We start from the raw sequence: 16,816 nt of genomic DNA, 5'->3' as shown, positions 1-16,816 counted from the left end.
GCTAACGATGGAAATTAAGCCAATCACCATCAGCTATGTGGTTGTCCCACCCCGTCTAAGACACACACACCAATCATCATCAGATATGTGTCTCCCACCCCCAAACACACGCAGAGAAAAACTACATTGCCTTTCTGGTTAAAAGAGCCTACTCGGGTATAAATTATATATATTAGGATACCCGCGCTGGGGTGGCACATGGGGTGGCAATGCTTTTATTTAGGGTGGCAACTGCCACCCCGTGCCACCCCGGTAGATCCGCCCCTGGAAATTAGTATTGTAGTTTTCAAATATGGAATTAGTTATCACAAAGGCGCTCCCTGTTTATATTTCAAACAAAATTCCATTACGTTGCCTATGAAGGCTGTCCGAATGCATTTCTCGGAGCTGCCTTCATGCCTCCGAAGTCATTGCCTCATGAGGCAGCGAGACAGCAAGTCAGCTGCCAAAACTTCAGACACAGGTGTTGCAAATATGTCAGCAGAGTGACGTGACTTCCTTAACTCTTTCCCTGCCATTGAGGAGTTAACTCGTCAATTAAGAGAAAACGCTTCCCTGCCTTGAGTTTTGAGGCTTTGAACCGGTCCATGGAACGAAAATGAAAACCAGAAACTTTTGATGTTTTGCAAGGAACAGAAACGAAACCAGAAACTTTCAGAAAATATAAGTTCCGGAACAGAAACGTTTATTTAAAATAATGGTAACTGGTTAATACCGTTATATATTTTTTTTCGTTCTTTGACAACATTTCTGTCTAATACGACTCAGGGAAGTTCACTTCCAGTCGTCGTTGACTCATTGGAGAAAAGAGAAGTTTGCCACCAGCAAGTAGCCTAACTTACTCAAGCCCAAGTCTCTAATGCTCAATCATAAGAGGTAAATATTGTAGGCTACCAAGTTTCTCAAAAAGAAAATGTAATACTAATTATTAGTGGTGTAACGGATTGCAGTTGATCCGTGATCCGTACAGATCGCGACCCACGGTTCGGCTCGCATGCGATTTGTGGATTAATACTCACATTAAAATAGGGTGAAAGTTGATCATTTGCACGTGTTTCAAAGGCTTGCAAATGTTAACACTTAAGTGATTTTAAACAATTTAACTGCAAAAAGGCCCTAAAGTGAGTTTTCTTTACGCACATGAGGTTTAAATGTGTCCGGTCCAACTCCAATCAAACGTGATTATCCCTATGCCCTTCAAAGATCAGAACTCTTGATGTGTAAACTTGAACTGAAGCTTTGAGAATTGCTCTGAATCTGATCTATAACAAAAGTCCTTTACAAAAAACACAATTATCTCAGCTTTTTACAAAACATTTTTTATTTTTGAGGAAACCTACCTATATTTAAGAGATGATAAAAAGAGAACAAAAGAAAATAGGATACAAAATAATAAAGTTTTGTGAAAATCATAAAAAATGTTGCCACTGGCTGGTGGGGAAAGAGTTACAAGGAACCAACCTAATATGTCAGTCAAATAGATAATCCTGCCCCATGCCATTGGTTGAACTAATGTTGCTTTTCTAAGATGGACAGTTTTGATAATAGGAAATTTATTAAACAGAAAAAAAGAATAAAATATATTATACAAAAATATATTATAATGGTCTTTACTGTAAATACTGTAAATACTGCACTGCCTTAAAATTGTTTGTAAAATCAACTTAGATTTACAAGTCATGTCAACAGAGATGAGTTGTCACAACTTATAAAATATAGTTGAGAAAAGTCAACTTAATTTTATAAGTTATAACAACTCAACTGTAGTTATAACAACTCATCTCTAGTCAAGATAAATAATAGTAAGTTGAAATGACTTGTAAATCCGAGTTTGTCACGACGGTGCTCACAGACGACACAAGAGCGGATCCAAATGCAGCTGAGAGATTTTATTAAAGGTAACAAGATACACAAAACAAACACACGCAGGGCAACAACGCCATAACAACACACAATGGAACGCAAACAAGGGGTGAACAGGAAGTAACTAAATACAAACCAATAACCAATCAAAACACAAAACAATGACTCTAACAAGGGGGAGGAACATATAGACAATGAAAAACCATAGTAACTAATCACTGGGTGGAGACCAAATCAAACAGGGGAAACACAGGCAAGACTAAAATCAAACAACTCAAAATACTACAGCACAACAGGGTAAGACAATGCATAAAACGGATAATAATAAACATCACAAAGCATAACATAATACAAGATCACAGACAAGGACCCTGACAGAGTTGATTCAACAAAAAATTTAGGCAGCAAAGTTTTTTTACAGTGTGTAAAAAACTGTAGTTATTTTTGTTTCCTTGAATCATTGTAACCACATTAAGACTTACCTATTTAAGTTATACTGTAAAAAATACAAATATAATTAAAATACCGTATTATGGACAAATGTCACAATATTATTTGATATAAAGATGTATCATTATAAAATACCTGGTTCTGTCTTTTTTTGGTTGTGGCATTTTGTTTTTTACTTGGGGCTGACTATGGAGTTTATTGTTTTTTGTTATTAATCAAACATTTTTGTACGTCTTTCTTCCAAATTAGCCAACTCGTAAAATACATCTAAATTCCTGTAAGATTAGTCTGTTCCAAGCTGTCACTGTAGTGGCACCCTTTTAGAAAGTACACCTTGGCACCAGAAATTTCCTATTAGTACCTCTTATTGGTATCAAATACATATCTGTACCTAAATGGAACATATTAGGACCTTCAGGACCATTATGGTACATTTTATGGTACACAGTGTCCCTGTGACAGCCTGAAAACATTTTCTGGTCATTTTTAGACAGTGTACTGTGTAATACAGTAAATAAAATTATCACATAAACTCCTTCAAGAAGACCTTTCTGTCATCTTCTGCTCACCACATCAAGGTTTTTGTGATAATGACTTGAAGACTGTATATATTATCGCCTTATTATTTTGAAAGCATTATAAGTGTGTGAGATATGTGCATATACATACAGTACCTCTTGAGTTCTCCATGTGTCCCAGTGTCTCAATCTGCTCCACCAGATCATTGGAGTTCCACTGGCTCATTCCCAGGAGTATGGCTGCCTTTCCCTCCATGACATCTAGAAACACAGAGACAGGACATAATAAAACAATGGTCAATACAGACATGAGACTTGAGGATCTATAAAGACTCAAATGGATTTTGGCAACTCGATAGCTGCAAATTCTCATGAACCAAATTTCTAATGAGAACCTAGCATGTACAGGAACTAGTTTCAAACAATGAATAATGACATCTCTCCCCTCCCTAAAATACATTTTCCCACCATTAACTTGAAATTCAATTATTAACACATTTAACATGACTGTTTACAAATATACATTTATCTTTACTCTTGTCAGTGATGTCCTTACCAAGCAATAAATTGGTTAAATAAGTTTAAATTTGGGATACATATATGATATTATATATTTTTTTACTTTATGATGAGAGGACCTCTCATCATAAGTGCCCTTACGACTGAAGCAAGATAAAAATGCTCTGAGGGAATCATTTAAAAAGCTACAATACAACACACAGAGACAAAAGGGCAAAAAATCCTCTAACTGATCCAAAAATAAACCTGTGCGATAGTGGAGAGAGAAGAAAAAGAAAGAGAGTGGGGAACAGGATGATAAGAAACTAATGAAGATGGATCACTCTCTCAGTGTTTTCCTCAGCTTGTAGATTAGCCAGGTTCAGAGGATGAACTCCGTCTTCTCCAACAATTTAAAAAAAAAGAAGTCTTCAAACTTTGGTCTGTATAGCTAATTTTGCCCTTCAAGACAACTGTGAGGGAGTGAATTTTTTTATAACTATCCGTTTAAATTATATTAAGCCTTAAAGTTCTGAATAATTAAGGGTGTGGCCACTTGAGTGACAGGTGAGCTGCCACTGTTGTCACTACCGTTGAGCTAGGTGGGTGTGGTATCAGCAACCAGCCACGTCAGTTTCATCAACATCCCGCATCTTTACCAATTTTCGGTTATCCACGAGTGATAAGCAGTGACGCAAGGCCAATATGGTGATGGGAGACTCCGCCAACTATTTGCTTCAAAAAAGATCTCCACAAACATATGGGTGACGTCATCACGACATTAACCCAGAAAATGTTTATATTTAACCCAACAATGGGTTAAAACAGCCCAGCGTTTTGGGTTGAACCAACCCAGCACCGGTTAAATTACAACCCAATGGCTGTGTTTGTCCCTATTTGACCCAACGCTGGGTTAAAAAGAGGCAAGATTCAGGATAGCAGACTGTAAAGCCAGTACCAGAACAACAAAGTGCCCATCACTTTTATACAACCTAATAATACAGCCATCAAAACAACTAAATACGTTCACAGGAACAAAACAATAAAAATGACAAAGTGATGCAAAGAGAAGTGAATGATGTGCTGGCAGGTACAAGGACAAAGACAAGTCAATCTGCAACACAGAAACACAAACCAACAACAACCATTACAAACTCTAAAACCATGTTATCATGTAAAGGCTCTCACACAAAATGGAAATTGATGGATGGGATGAGAGCATTTTGCCGTGGAGAATCTTGTGTGGAGAATCAATATCTGAGAGAAGAAACCATTAGATAGACAACAATGGCAAGGAACAGGGAGAGACGGAGACATAGCAGAACTGAAGAAGCATGTTAATGCATATGCCAGCACTAAACCATAAATGATGTATTGGACAAGTATAACCTGATAAACACTGATATCTTTTGCTGTTTTGTGGATGGTTTCTTAAAGGTATAAAGTTATCTGGCTGGAGTATACTGTAGGGGTGGGCAAAAAAATCGATTCTTAGATGAATCGCGATTCGGACGTGGGCCGATTCTGAATCGATTCACAAATGTCAAGAATCGATTCTTAAATGTTAGTTTACAAAATAACGTCACGTTATCAGAACCAAAAGGCGGAACTCAACTGGGGGAGCGGTGATGCACACGGACAACTTAAGAGAGCGCGCCCTGCAAGAGCGCATAGCGGAGCTTACAAGAGCAGAAGAGAAAGAACACTTTAAATGCTTGTAGGACTATACTGCATATATCTCTACATTGAATTTAGGGCTGTCACCATTACTCTATTCTTTTTGAGGAGTTTTAAAAAAATCCTTGAGTACATGTCGAGTACTCCTTAAAATAGCGGAGATGCGGTTTAGTGAAACTAACAGTATTAGAAGCATACAAATCAGCGCTACGCTGCCTCTCTTTCCCTCTCGTTTGCTCGCTCACACACACCGTGCGTGTGAATCAGGAACTGCGTGAGGCAAGAATGCGCATCCATGTGAATTTTGGAAGTTAAAGACGACTGAGCTGCAGTGGCATGGCAAAACACATTTGAGAAGAAAGGCGCAGCAACTCAAAAAGACCTGCATGTTTCACAATTACTCCAAAAGACCATAATGACAATTTTGCGCGTGGAGCAGCAGTTGTGCGATCTACCGGCATTGCCTTTGCGATCGACGTATTGTACACGGCCTGCCCTAAACCATCCGCAGACTGTTTAGATATAACATGAATATACTTCTGTAAAAATATGCACATAGTTTGTTATTCAGTCGCTGGGTGCGCTGCATTATATAAATACAGTAATACTGCCAATCACTGTGTATAATGATGATGATTAGACGCTTAACGTTCGTGGAAGTTAATGCCGGTTAACATATAGAATTAATATGTCACGTTAAATTAATATTTTTACTGGTTTTAATGTCTTACAACAGAAACAACACATGTATGTATATAAGAATGACATTATTTATCCCTAGTTGCATTAAAGTACAGTATATGACAGTTCAGAGACTAGCAAAAGCGCAAACATTAACCTGGCTTTGAAAGCAAATGCGACGTAATGACGTCACAGATATGCAAATTAGTACGTCAAGAATCGATTCTGAATCGAATCGGGACCCTAAGAATCGATTCTGAATCGATTCATGAGGGTCCAAGCGATTCCCACCCCTAGTATACTGTATAAGTGAAAAAGGTGTTTTCAATTGGTCAATATCTGGTTATTGACCCTTTGTTAAAAAACGGGAGAGAGTTGCATATTGTAAAAAGTGTAAAATTTTACACCTGACCTATAATAGCATGTATATAGTATCATATAGATGTATTACATAAATAACTTTATGATTATCACATAAATGTGAACTTTGGTACGCAATGAAATGCATTCGCATAACTGGTGCGCTTGCGAGATTAAAACAAAAAATGCGCACCAGACACTGCTCCAAAAGGCGCTTTTGCGTACCAACATTGCTGAAAATTCGTTACATAGTTACCTTATTTACTGCAACATAAGGGATTTCTCCATGCATCATTGGTAAGATAATTGATGTCTTTTTAGTAATGCAACAGATGCTGCCCCGATTGGCCAATTTAAATATTTAAGATTTCAATACTTTACTCACGAGTTGTTTGTTAAAGGATAATTCCCGTATTTAACACTTTGAGTCTCATTTCTGGTTTGTTTTGGATGAACTACAGTGATGGACACAGAAATTTTGACAATGGGTCGTGTCTTGACTTTTTGACTCGTTTAGAAGCGTCTCTTGACTGCTTCAGAATGGAAGTCAATGGCCATGCACAAACATGTCATTAAAACAACACTTAACGTTCATTTTCAAAACTGTGCTACTCACCGAGTGGTTTGTGGTGTTCGTTGATGATTAAAAACAAGTTGTGTAGCGAAATACAGTTTCTGTCGTGTTTTATTTGGCATTTTGTAAAATTCCATTGACTTCTCTTGGAAGACTCATTGCTCGCTGATATATCACTCCGCCGCCGGGAAACAGAAAAGGGTCTGTTTACATGTGGTTGTAGTTTTTTCGCTCGGTTTTTCTCAGAATAAATGGCAAAGTGGTTGTCGCCATCAAGTGGTTGGGATTGTGCTAACGCTTCAGACTCAAATATAGAGCGGAAGTATATACGCGGTTGTGAGGTATCTGAAAAAATAGTTCCACTATAGCAAATAACACGGATTGAAATCATACATTGCGCCAATATATTTGTTTTTAATCATCAACGAACACCACGAACCACTCGGTGAGTAGTACAGTTTTGAAAATGAACGTTAAGTGTTGTTTTAATGACATGTTTGTGCATGGTCATTGACTTCCATTCTGAAGCAGTCAAGAGACGCTTCTAAACGAGTCAAAAACTCAAGACACGACCCATTGTCAAAATTTCTGTGTCCATCACTGTAGTGCACCCAAAACAAACCAGAAATGAGACTCAAAGTGTTAAATACCGGAATTATCCTTTAAGTTTTGTTTGCGCGCACCTCTAAAGTGCCAGCGCGATTTGCATCTCAAGGCTTCAGACAGCTTGCTAGTACAAGCAAATGCAAATGAGTTTCTTTTCTTGAACTTGAGCGGACATTTAAAAAAAATTATCTCTAAATGCCCTAATTATAGTAGTAAAAGTCGTTTAAACATTAAATAAATATAAGCAGTTGAGAAATAAAATGCACGCGTAATATTGGATCTGTGCATTAAAAGTGACAGTATATCCAGCATTTTTTGATTATAAACCTGATGCTGTTTTTAATGTCAATCAAACAACAGACAAATAAAATCATAATTTCCTTGTCTTGACTGAATAACTTTTTAACTTTAATAAGAATTAAACCAATTTACAAAGTAAAGACTGTCCAGTAACATCTGATTACTTTATTCAGTTTCTGTACCTGAAAACTATAGACCAACCTGAAAATATGAACAGCACTGTTTATTTCATTTGTATGTTTGCTCTAGTGTATTTATTTGTGAACAATTTCCTTGTCTTTAATAACAATTTGAAATGTATATGAGTTAGGCTATAACCAGGCATATTTTATATACATTATTGTCTACCATGTTTAAACCAAAGAGATATGGCGAAGAGAGTAATCAGGAGATTAGTGCTGATGACAGCATGTAGAATGTCCGTGACATGAATAGTGTGAGTACCAGGCAACATCTGCAGGTGCTCCTTTGAGAACCAGGACACAAAAAGTTATGTGCACCACTGTGCATATGAATGGAAGCTAATGGAACGAAATGTCTCTGAGATCGTCTCTTATTCAGAAAACATGAAATTATGATTTCCAGCTATATAAGATCCTTTCTACAGAAAATGTTAAAATGTTATTGCCTGGTACATCTTGTGATCCATGACAATGAATACGGCATTATTTAAATAATTATAAAATATAAAATATGACTCAAAAAAGCTGAAGGTACCTGCAATTATATAGTCAACCCACAATGGAAAAAATTTGGTTTTGCAAGTAAATTCCACCTACCATTTAAAGTTTTGACTTGTTGACATTTAAAGCAACAATATGTAGTTTTTTTACCTTTAAATAATGTCTCTAAAATAATTTCAGTGATAGAACAACTTTTAACTAGACAAATTGTACTGTTGCTGCAACCTGAGCAGCCTCCTAGCTGCTACAAGCACACTCTGAAAGTGGCGGTGGAGGGTAGAGCACACAGCCCCGCCCCTCATCCTGCCTGCAGAAGAGTGTCTGATACCAGGCACTGTTGCGCTTTTCAACCATATGGGGGAGCTGTAAGTCATTTTTACATGGAAACTACATAGTGTTGCTTTAAAAAACAAGATAAACCTGTTTTACTTAATTTTTTTAGTTAAAATAACATAAAGACATAATTAAAGTCGCCATGAAATGGAAGTTTTCCCGTGGTGAGGGCTAGATTTGAATTTGTCCATCGAGATCTGATTGGATCGTTTGAAGTTGGGTTGTGTTGCTAATTCCTAATCGGAGCGATCTTCTCCTGGACCCCGTCCACCTGCAATACCATATGACATCATTTTGAGGAAGGGAGATTTGTGTTTTTGATTTAAGATTTGAGGGCACATAAATTTTAAAAAGTAATTTTAAGTAATCATTTATAAATAAATAAAAACACAATATTGCAAAGCAAATGACAGTTTTTTATTTTATTTTAAATTCATGGCCACTTTAACTCTTTCCCCGCCATTGACGAGTTATCTCAATCTGATTGTTAACATCTATACAAGAATGCAATTATTTAATTTATGTTTAAAATTTGGTATTTTATATTTGAGAGGTGATGAAATGAGAGCAAAAAAATAGGATGAAAAGTTTTTTCCGTCTTTCTTTTTCTTTCTTTCTTTCTTTCTTTCTTTCTTTGAAAGCAGAGGGTCTGTTTTTTCATTTGTTATATTGTATGTTTATATATTTATAGAAGAAAATTTCAAAAACACAGAGAAAGAGTTAATATACTTTAGAATGGGATACTGTATAATGATTGCCATTAAACAATAATGTTACTTTTCATGGTGGTAACTGGATCCAAATTACAATGCAAACTGATTATTGACCAGGGAATGAAGGTCCAGATAGCAGTCCACATTTAACTTAACACCTGCTGGCACAGGCTGACAGGTGTTGCTGTAATAAATGGGCTGAGCTTCAAGGGCTGTGTGCCTGTGGGAACTTATCTAGATAACAGTATGATGCAGACAAATGGCTGGCCCTGATTGTAGGCCTCCACTGATGAGCTCATTAAATATTTGGGCTAACGTCTGGATAACCACAGGAGTTCTGTCGACTGTGAATTTAAAAGCAGAAAAATACAGGAACATTGCATGTGATGTATTATCTTTGGTTGTTCTCTTGATAAAACCATGTATATACATTATTAAAGCTATACTACGCTGTACGTGATCATGTCATGTTTTTTTATTCACCCTCTCCAGTTTGCTAAAACATGAGTACAATGATAGTTGCTTCAGCACATGTATGTGTGTACAGATTTTGTTGTGTATATGTTTTTCACATGTAAATACATTTTTAATAGCAACACTTTACAGTAAGGTTGTATTAAATGCAAAAGCTGCTAAACGCCACATCCTTCAAAAATTAGTTAATGATATTAACTATTTCCCCTCCAACGTTTAAAAAATAACGGACCCTCTGCTTTCAAACACACATTTTTTTATCCTATCTTCATTTGTTCTCTTTTAATCACCTCTCAAATATAGGCAGGTTTCTTAAAAAATACTAGCATTTTTGTGAAGGACTTTTTATAGAAATCAGATTCAGAACGATTATCAAAACACACATAGAGTTTTTACTGTTTGCCCTAAGGGGATGCTTCAGGGTTCAAGTTGGGTAAGAGTGCCATCTGGCAGATTATAGTGGAAATACGGATTGCCGGAAAAACTTGTCATTAGCAGGAAAGAGTTTTTTCTTAATTGACGAGTTAACTCGTTTGAAGGTACTATACCAATCCATCCACAGCAATCTAGTTTAACTCTTTCACCGCCAGCGTTTTTAAAAAAAGTTGCCAGCCAGCGCCAGCGTTTTTCATGATTTTCACCAAAGTTTAATGCCTTCCAGAAAATGTTCTTCTTTAAATATATAAACATACAATATACCAAATGAAAGAACAGACCCTCTGCTTTCAAACAAAAAAAACCGTTTCATCCTACCTTTAGTGGTTCTTTTGCAATCAGCTTTTGAATATGGGTAGGTTTTTGCAAAAATACCATATTTTGAGCAAAAAGCAGAGATAATTCCATTTTTATGACGGACTTTTCATAGAGATCCCATTCAGAGCGATCTTTAAAACAGACACGGACATGCAGCAGCTTGCCATAGGGCAATACTTCCGGTTTTAAAAAGTTCGGAAGTGCGCCACCTGGTGGATAATAGCGGTATTGCGGAAAGACGGAAAATCTCGTCATTGGCGGGGAAGCGTTTTCTCTTAATTGACGAGATATCTCGTCAATGGCGGGGAAAGAGTTAATAAGAAATAAGACGCTGGTGAATAAACTGCTCCTGTGTCTTATGCTGCGTTTACACCAGCCATGGTAAAGGCGGCAAGCGCGGGTGATTTACATGTTAAGTCAATGCAAAGACACGATTAGGCATCCTGCGGAGCGTTTTACACGGTAAGCGCGTCGCGAATGGCGTGGAACGCGCGGAAGGCACAGCGCACTCCAAGCGAATTGAGCGTTGCGGCAGGAAACTTCGACGGATTTCCGAGCCGCGTGAACCAATCAGGACCTTGCTGAAGTAGTGATGTGATGAAAAAGAAAGCGAGCAGAGTGGCGGAGTCTCAGCAAAGTCGCAGAAGCCCCTCCCATGACGCAAATTTCCGCATGAATGTCTCGAATGACTAGAATTTCATGCGCAAATGAAGCGAGTGAACTCAAATGTTCAAGCGTCCAACTACGCGCAAATAGCGAGTTTTTGCCGCCTCTACCGCTGCTGGTGTAAACGCAGTATTAGAGGTCCCGTTCTTCATGTGTTTTTAAAGCTTCGATTGTGTTTACAGTGCGCAATTTACCATGTGTTCATGTTTCCCGTGTACAAAAACGCGGTATTTTTCACAGTTTACTTATCTGTATACCGCTGTTTACACTGTCCTCAGCGGACTGTCCGGGCTGATGTCTTCCTTGTTCTGTGAAGTACCTCCTTTAGAAAACGTATCGAGTTCTGATTGTGTAGTTTGTTTAGTATGTTGTGATTCGACAGCAGCTTAGCTTAGCAGAGCCGTTTGAGACGTCAATAAAGCAGGAAATAGAAGGCTGTAGTCTAAACTGGCCGTTCGCTGTAGGCTTTGAAATACGAATTCTGTTAAAGAAAATATATCGCCTGGCAGTGAACTTTGAGCTTTATTATTTTGCAGGTATTATTTATGCTCTAACAGCAACATTACACATCAACTAAATTTTGAAAAATAGGATCAGGAAGAACGTGACCTTTAATTGTTGTTTAATTGCAAAGGTCATGGGTTCGAATCCCAGGAAACACACATACGGATATATACACATATGGTTAACTGTACAGTATAGCTTGAATGCACTTTAAGCAAAGAGTATAGAAGCCCAAGAGGCGAAGCTCTGTTATGTTATGGGTAACAGTCTGTAGATGGCGCTGCGGAGCCACGGCCACCATTATGGACTGAAAGCTGCTGAAATCGTTAGCGCGCCTCACAACTGTTCCACACTCTTCCATTCTATGTCAGTGCCTCTTCTCTCACAAAAAGAAAAAAATACAACAAAACTTCTCATACACAAATGCTCACACAATAGATGGCGGTGTCTGATTAATTACTGAGTTCTTATGGCTCCATTTTAGTACTGTTTATAGTTCATGTGTGCACTTGCTAGATTGCACATCTTTTTTGTAGCTTTCCGCCTGTAATAGGACATTCACAGATTGTTTTTGTTCTTGCCATTGAAACGTTCACTGTGTGCACTTTCACTGAATATGTTGAAAAAACTTGTTAATATTTTTGTGATATTCTATGTAAAAGATTAACTCTTAAGAAATGTTCATTTATAATTTTATTTATTTATTTATTTTTCCAAATCATATATATGGTGATGTTCACTCATTTCAAAATCAACATTTGAATAAATATCTTATTACTGTGTGTCTGCCTATATTATTTCATGAATTTCTGTTATATAACAAGGAAAATGCATAATAGAACATAAATATTGATAGATTAAAGGTTTGCAGTAATTTTATAATTGTATCTATGCAAACCGTAAGTGGTAGGCTAATGAAGCCGATTCGGTGGGGGACATACCCTTACGAAAAAGTATTATAGGAATCTTATAGTATTTTGGGACAAAATAGTATAGTAATCTTATAGGAATACTATAGTAATTTGGGACATACTATAGAAGTATGATAAGACTACTATAGAAATACTATAGCAGCTTTAAAATATTATAGAGGTATTCGAACATCACAGAAGTATGTAATGTTCTGTAATACCTCTATAATATCCAGAGCCGCTGTATTTCTATAGTAGTCTTATCGTACTTTTAAAGTAATATTTTGTCCCAAAATACTATTTTCCTAAGGATAATTGGGCCATGCATAACCACGTTGTTGTCGTATTTAGATATGACGACCAGAAAAAAAAATAAGTTATGCCAAGTTTTTGTTATATTAAGTTGGTTCAGTGCCATTGACTCTCATTATTTTTCGGCGTTTTCCTTCAGTTTTCAGGCCATAATGGCGGCCGCGCCGTCACGTCATGGGGGCAACTGTTGCTATGGAGCGTTCTATTGAGTTTCGCCTCTTGGGCTTCTATACTCTTTGCTTTAAGTCGTTTTGGATGAAAGCATCTTCCGTATGCAAACATGTGACGTTAACGTAAAATACTGCAGTCAATAAATTCCATAACAGTGGCTTTATTGCAACTCTTCAACAAATTCAGAATTTCTTACAGAACAATTTGTCCATAAAAATTCCGACAAATGATAGTCGCACCAGAGCGGCTGGCCCTTAAAATAACCACTAGGCAATCTGTAACTCATGAATATCTGAGTTGGACCCAATTACAATATAAACCTGCCAGCCTCCACCAACAGACACAACAAATGACATCAGCATATGTGCGTGAGGCATTAAGTTATTTATCATTTTACTCAGCTCTGTGTGAGACCCCAGAGAATAAATCACATTTTTACAAATTAAAATCTGAGCACAGCACGATCTGAATTAAATGCTCACACACTGCACAAGTAAAACCAGAGGCGATTCAGTTTTAACAGGTCTGGGCCTCCAACATAATCATAAGGCGATGTTTCTCAGGGGAATGATTTAAGCCTGAAGAGCAAGGGCAGGCAGATTTAAATCTCACTTAACTGACATATATACTGGATGATACAGGCTGTACTTCAATAATATTTGATACTACTGAATGTAAACAACTTTTTATTGAGGGTACAGGTTTATTTATCCTTGAGGGCCAAACAGGCAGGCTTTGTGTGCATGTGTAAATATATGCGTGTTTACTTTGTTGTTGTGATGTTATATCTTGAAATGCCTTTTCTCAAACCACAGGTCTGGAACATACAGCACCTACATACACACACATTAAACACTATGTCCTGTACAGATAATAAATGTATAAGAAAATATATTTGAAGTCCAATGAAAAAGATGCCGGTTGAGTGTCTTGAGATTTAATTATGACCATTACATAGGAGAAGTTCCTTCTTCTCCATTTAGCTTTGATTTATGACTTTGCCACATTTCTGTTTTGAAGTCTCTGTATAAGTGCTTCTCGAGAATATCTCTCTTCTTAATGCATTTATTGTCTGTAAAGCCCGCAGTCTTTTAATGTAGTTCTGTTTGAACTGTGTCGTGTCCTAATTCCAAGAATGATTTCAGCTGCCGCTGTGCTTGGAACAATTGGTAGGCTTAGTTTTGTAGACAGTGCACACTTGAGAAAAACCCAGCTTCTTAATGCTCAAAATGATATTTGCACTTTGCACTGAAGTCGTGATTTGCGATTCGTATGGGCATATTTCATTAAAATACACCAAACTGCTTCCAATTTGAAAGAAAATTACTGTAATTCAGTTGACTGACAGATGGTTTGCAACCATGTGTTTCTTCAGCAACTGAAGGTTTTTTGTTTCGTTTAAAGAATATCCATTAAATTCACAATTAAATAATATTAAGGGACAACTTCATCTCCTACCTCTGGCATCAAAAAACTCCTCATCAGAGCTTTCAACAGATTCCTGGGCGATGTTTTGGAGTCTCCAGTGGGACGCGCTGTGTTTTCGAGAGGGCACTGGAAAACAAGAGAGTAATTTTTACCACAGAGCTTTGCAATAAAATGCCAGACAATATAGGAAATCATCGATAGTTACAATTTATTCGTTCTTGTGTATCCTATGACGTGCTGCCAAATTTGAATTTGGATACTAGGGGTGTAACAATACATTGATATGGATCAATAAAAATTTGAAATTTAATCGATGCCAAACATAAAATATCGATACGAGGTACCTTTATTCATCTGGGCATTTCCACATTTTTGTTTATTTTGTGTGCTAATGTCAGCAAGTGAATGCAAAACAGAAACAAAACGGTTGTAGCAGTAGCGAAAACACAGCAAAAGAGGCAAAAGATCTGACTGTTATCGGCAAATCGTGGGATTGGAAATATGTTGTATTTGGAAAATGGTCTGGACTAACCGATTGGCAGTAAACCTTTGCCAGCACCAGCTGAAGACTTGTTTTAATTAGCTTGATTTTATGTGACATTTTTTCCATCATTATTTTTTTTTCTTATTTAAAAAAGTCTTAGTTTGTTGTTGTAAATGCTACAATTGGGACAGAGATTGTGCCTTTTTAAAAGAGTTTATTTAAACGTTCATGTTTTAATTTTGGTTGCATTTGTGGGTTATTAAAATGAAACTGCTTATCTAGGCACGTAATATTAAAATATCAGTAAATTAATTGAATCAAATCAAATAATAATTGCATCAAATAAATTTTTGATGTATTGGTGGTACTGGTGTAGATAATTGATACTGTTTCGTATCGCAATGAACTCTCCGATTTCACCACTAATGGTGGTGATAGCGCAGTGGATAAGACCCTCGCCTTTGGCGTGAGAGAACCAGGTTCGAATCCACTGTGACACTCCATTGTGTCCCTGAGCAAGACCCCTAGTTGCTCCGAAGGCGTGCTTCCTCTGACATATATTTAGCAATTGTAAGTCCATTTGTCTAAAAGCATCAGATAAATTTAAATGTAATGGACACAACCTATTAATGGGCAATCGAAATTAATGCGCAACCTCGAACTGTGGTTTTAAAAATGGAATTGTCGATGCTACCATGCCCCCATGTCACATACGGTCGTCTTGCCAAGCAGGAAAAAAACACATGTTGAGTGCTGCGAGTCAACCTCCTCTAACGTAGCTAGCTATAGCCAGTTAAAAGATACAGTAGCATGGCAGATGCAGGAGACACCACGCAATTGCTCTTTACCCTTTACATGGGAAACAGCACGCGCCTTCAGCTAAACTCAATCAGAACACGCACGCGTGCACGGCAGAACGACGTCTGTGCCATGTAAGAGTTATGAAAACAGCATTTAAACATGAATTATTGGATATAGTCTCACAGTCTCGTCTGAAGGTAATAAAAGCACGTTTTTAAGGTGCAAAGTACTGACAGGAATGTTCATCTGACAGGAAGTTTCGTTTTATCAGGTATGTGCGTGTAACATTTTTTTTTCATTGGCAGCACGACTAACATGGCAGGGCATCTCCGGGTTCAAGGTCAGATATTATATTTCATAAAACGGGCGACAGACTGAGGGTAAAACCAGTACTGATTACCATGGCCCCAAAGGAAGAGAGGGCCCTTAAAAAGTCTGGAATCTATTATGAGAGTGGGGCATGGGGGCTCATCAGGATTGCCTATGCATAGGACCCAAGATCTTGTGCAACGCCCCTGTTCATAAAAGTCTAAATATGGCATAGCATTTTTTGAACTTTCAAAAAAAATGGTAAAAATCAAGATTTGAATCGAATCGTGACCTTAGAATCGAAAATGTAATCAAATCGAGGATTTGTAGAATCGTGACAAAACTTTTTGTGCGCACCCGAGTCCATTTCACGCCAGAGTTCGGTTCGTTTTGGATGTTGCGAATCGCGACCTGCACCCGAGTCCAACTGAAAAGGGTGGTCTGGGGTACGATTCATGTGGACTGTGATATAGTACGCTGTTGAAATGAAAACAATCAAACTAAATTGAGAAAGTGAACCGCTATTAATGATGGGCGTGTTTGTGCTCATTTACATTGATGAAAAGCTCTTGGGGATATCTGAGCATGAGAGTGACGCACTGTAAACAGAGTTTTTTATTTTCTACTTGCCTCCGCAATTATCGTTAGACAGCCAACTTTCTTTTGTACAATTTAAGTACTTTTGCAGCAGACAGATGCAAGTGAATTTCGTATTTATTCTTTGATAATAAAACCAAATATAGAACG

The 16,816-nt window shown here is 37.5% G+C and overlaps 1 protein-coding gene across 1 annotated transcript in view; it reads right to left on the bottom strand.

The window, feature by feature from the left end:
* Positions 1-16,816, bottom strand: part of plrdgb (PITP-less RdgB-like protein) — a 103,011-nt gene that overhangs the window by 58,287 nt on the left and 27,908 nt on the right. Inside the window, exons 2-3 of the mRNA XM_065287457.2 lie at positions 14,506-14,601; positions 2,988-3,092 (exon numbers count right to left, since the gene is read on the bottom strand). Coding sequence (XP_065143529.1) covers positions 2,988-3,092; positions 14,506-14,601 — 201 coding nt within the window. The remainder of the gene's footprint in view (positions 1-2,987; positions 3,093-14,505; positions 14,602-16,816) is intronic.

Source organism: Paramisgurnus dabryanus, chromosome 18, assembly GCF_030506205.2.
Source record: "Paramisgurnus dabryanus chromosome 18, PD_genome_1.1, whole genome shotgun sequence".
Lineage (NCBI taxonomy): Eukaryota > Metazoa > Chordata > Actinopteri > Cypriniformes > Cobitidae > Paramisgurnus > Paramisgurnus dabryanus.
This window is presented reverse-complemented; position numbering and strand designations above follow the sequence as displayed.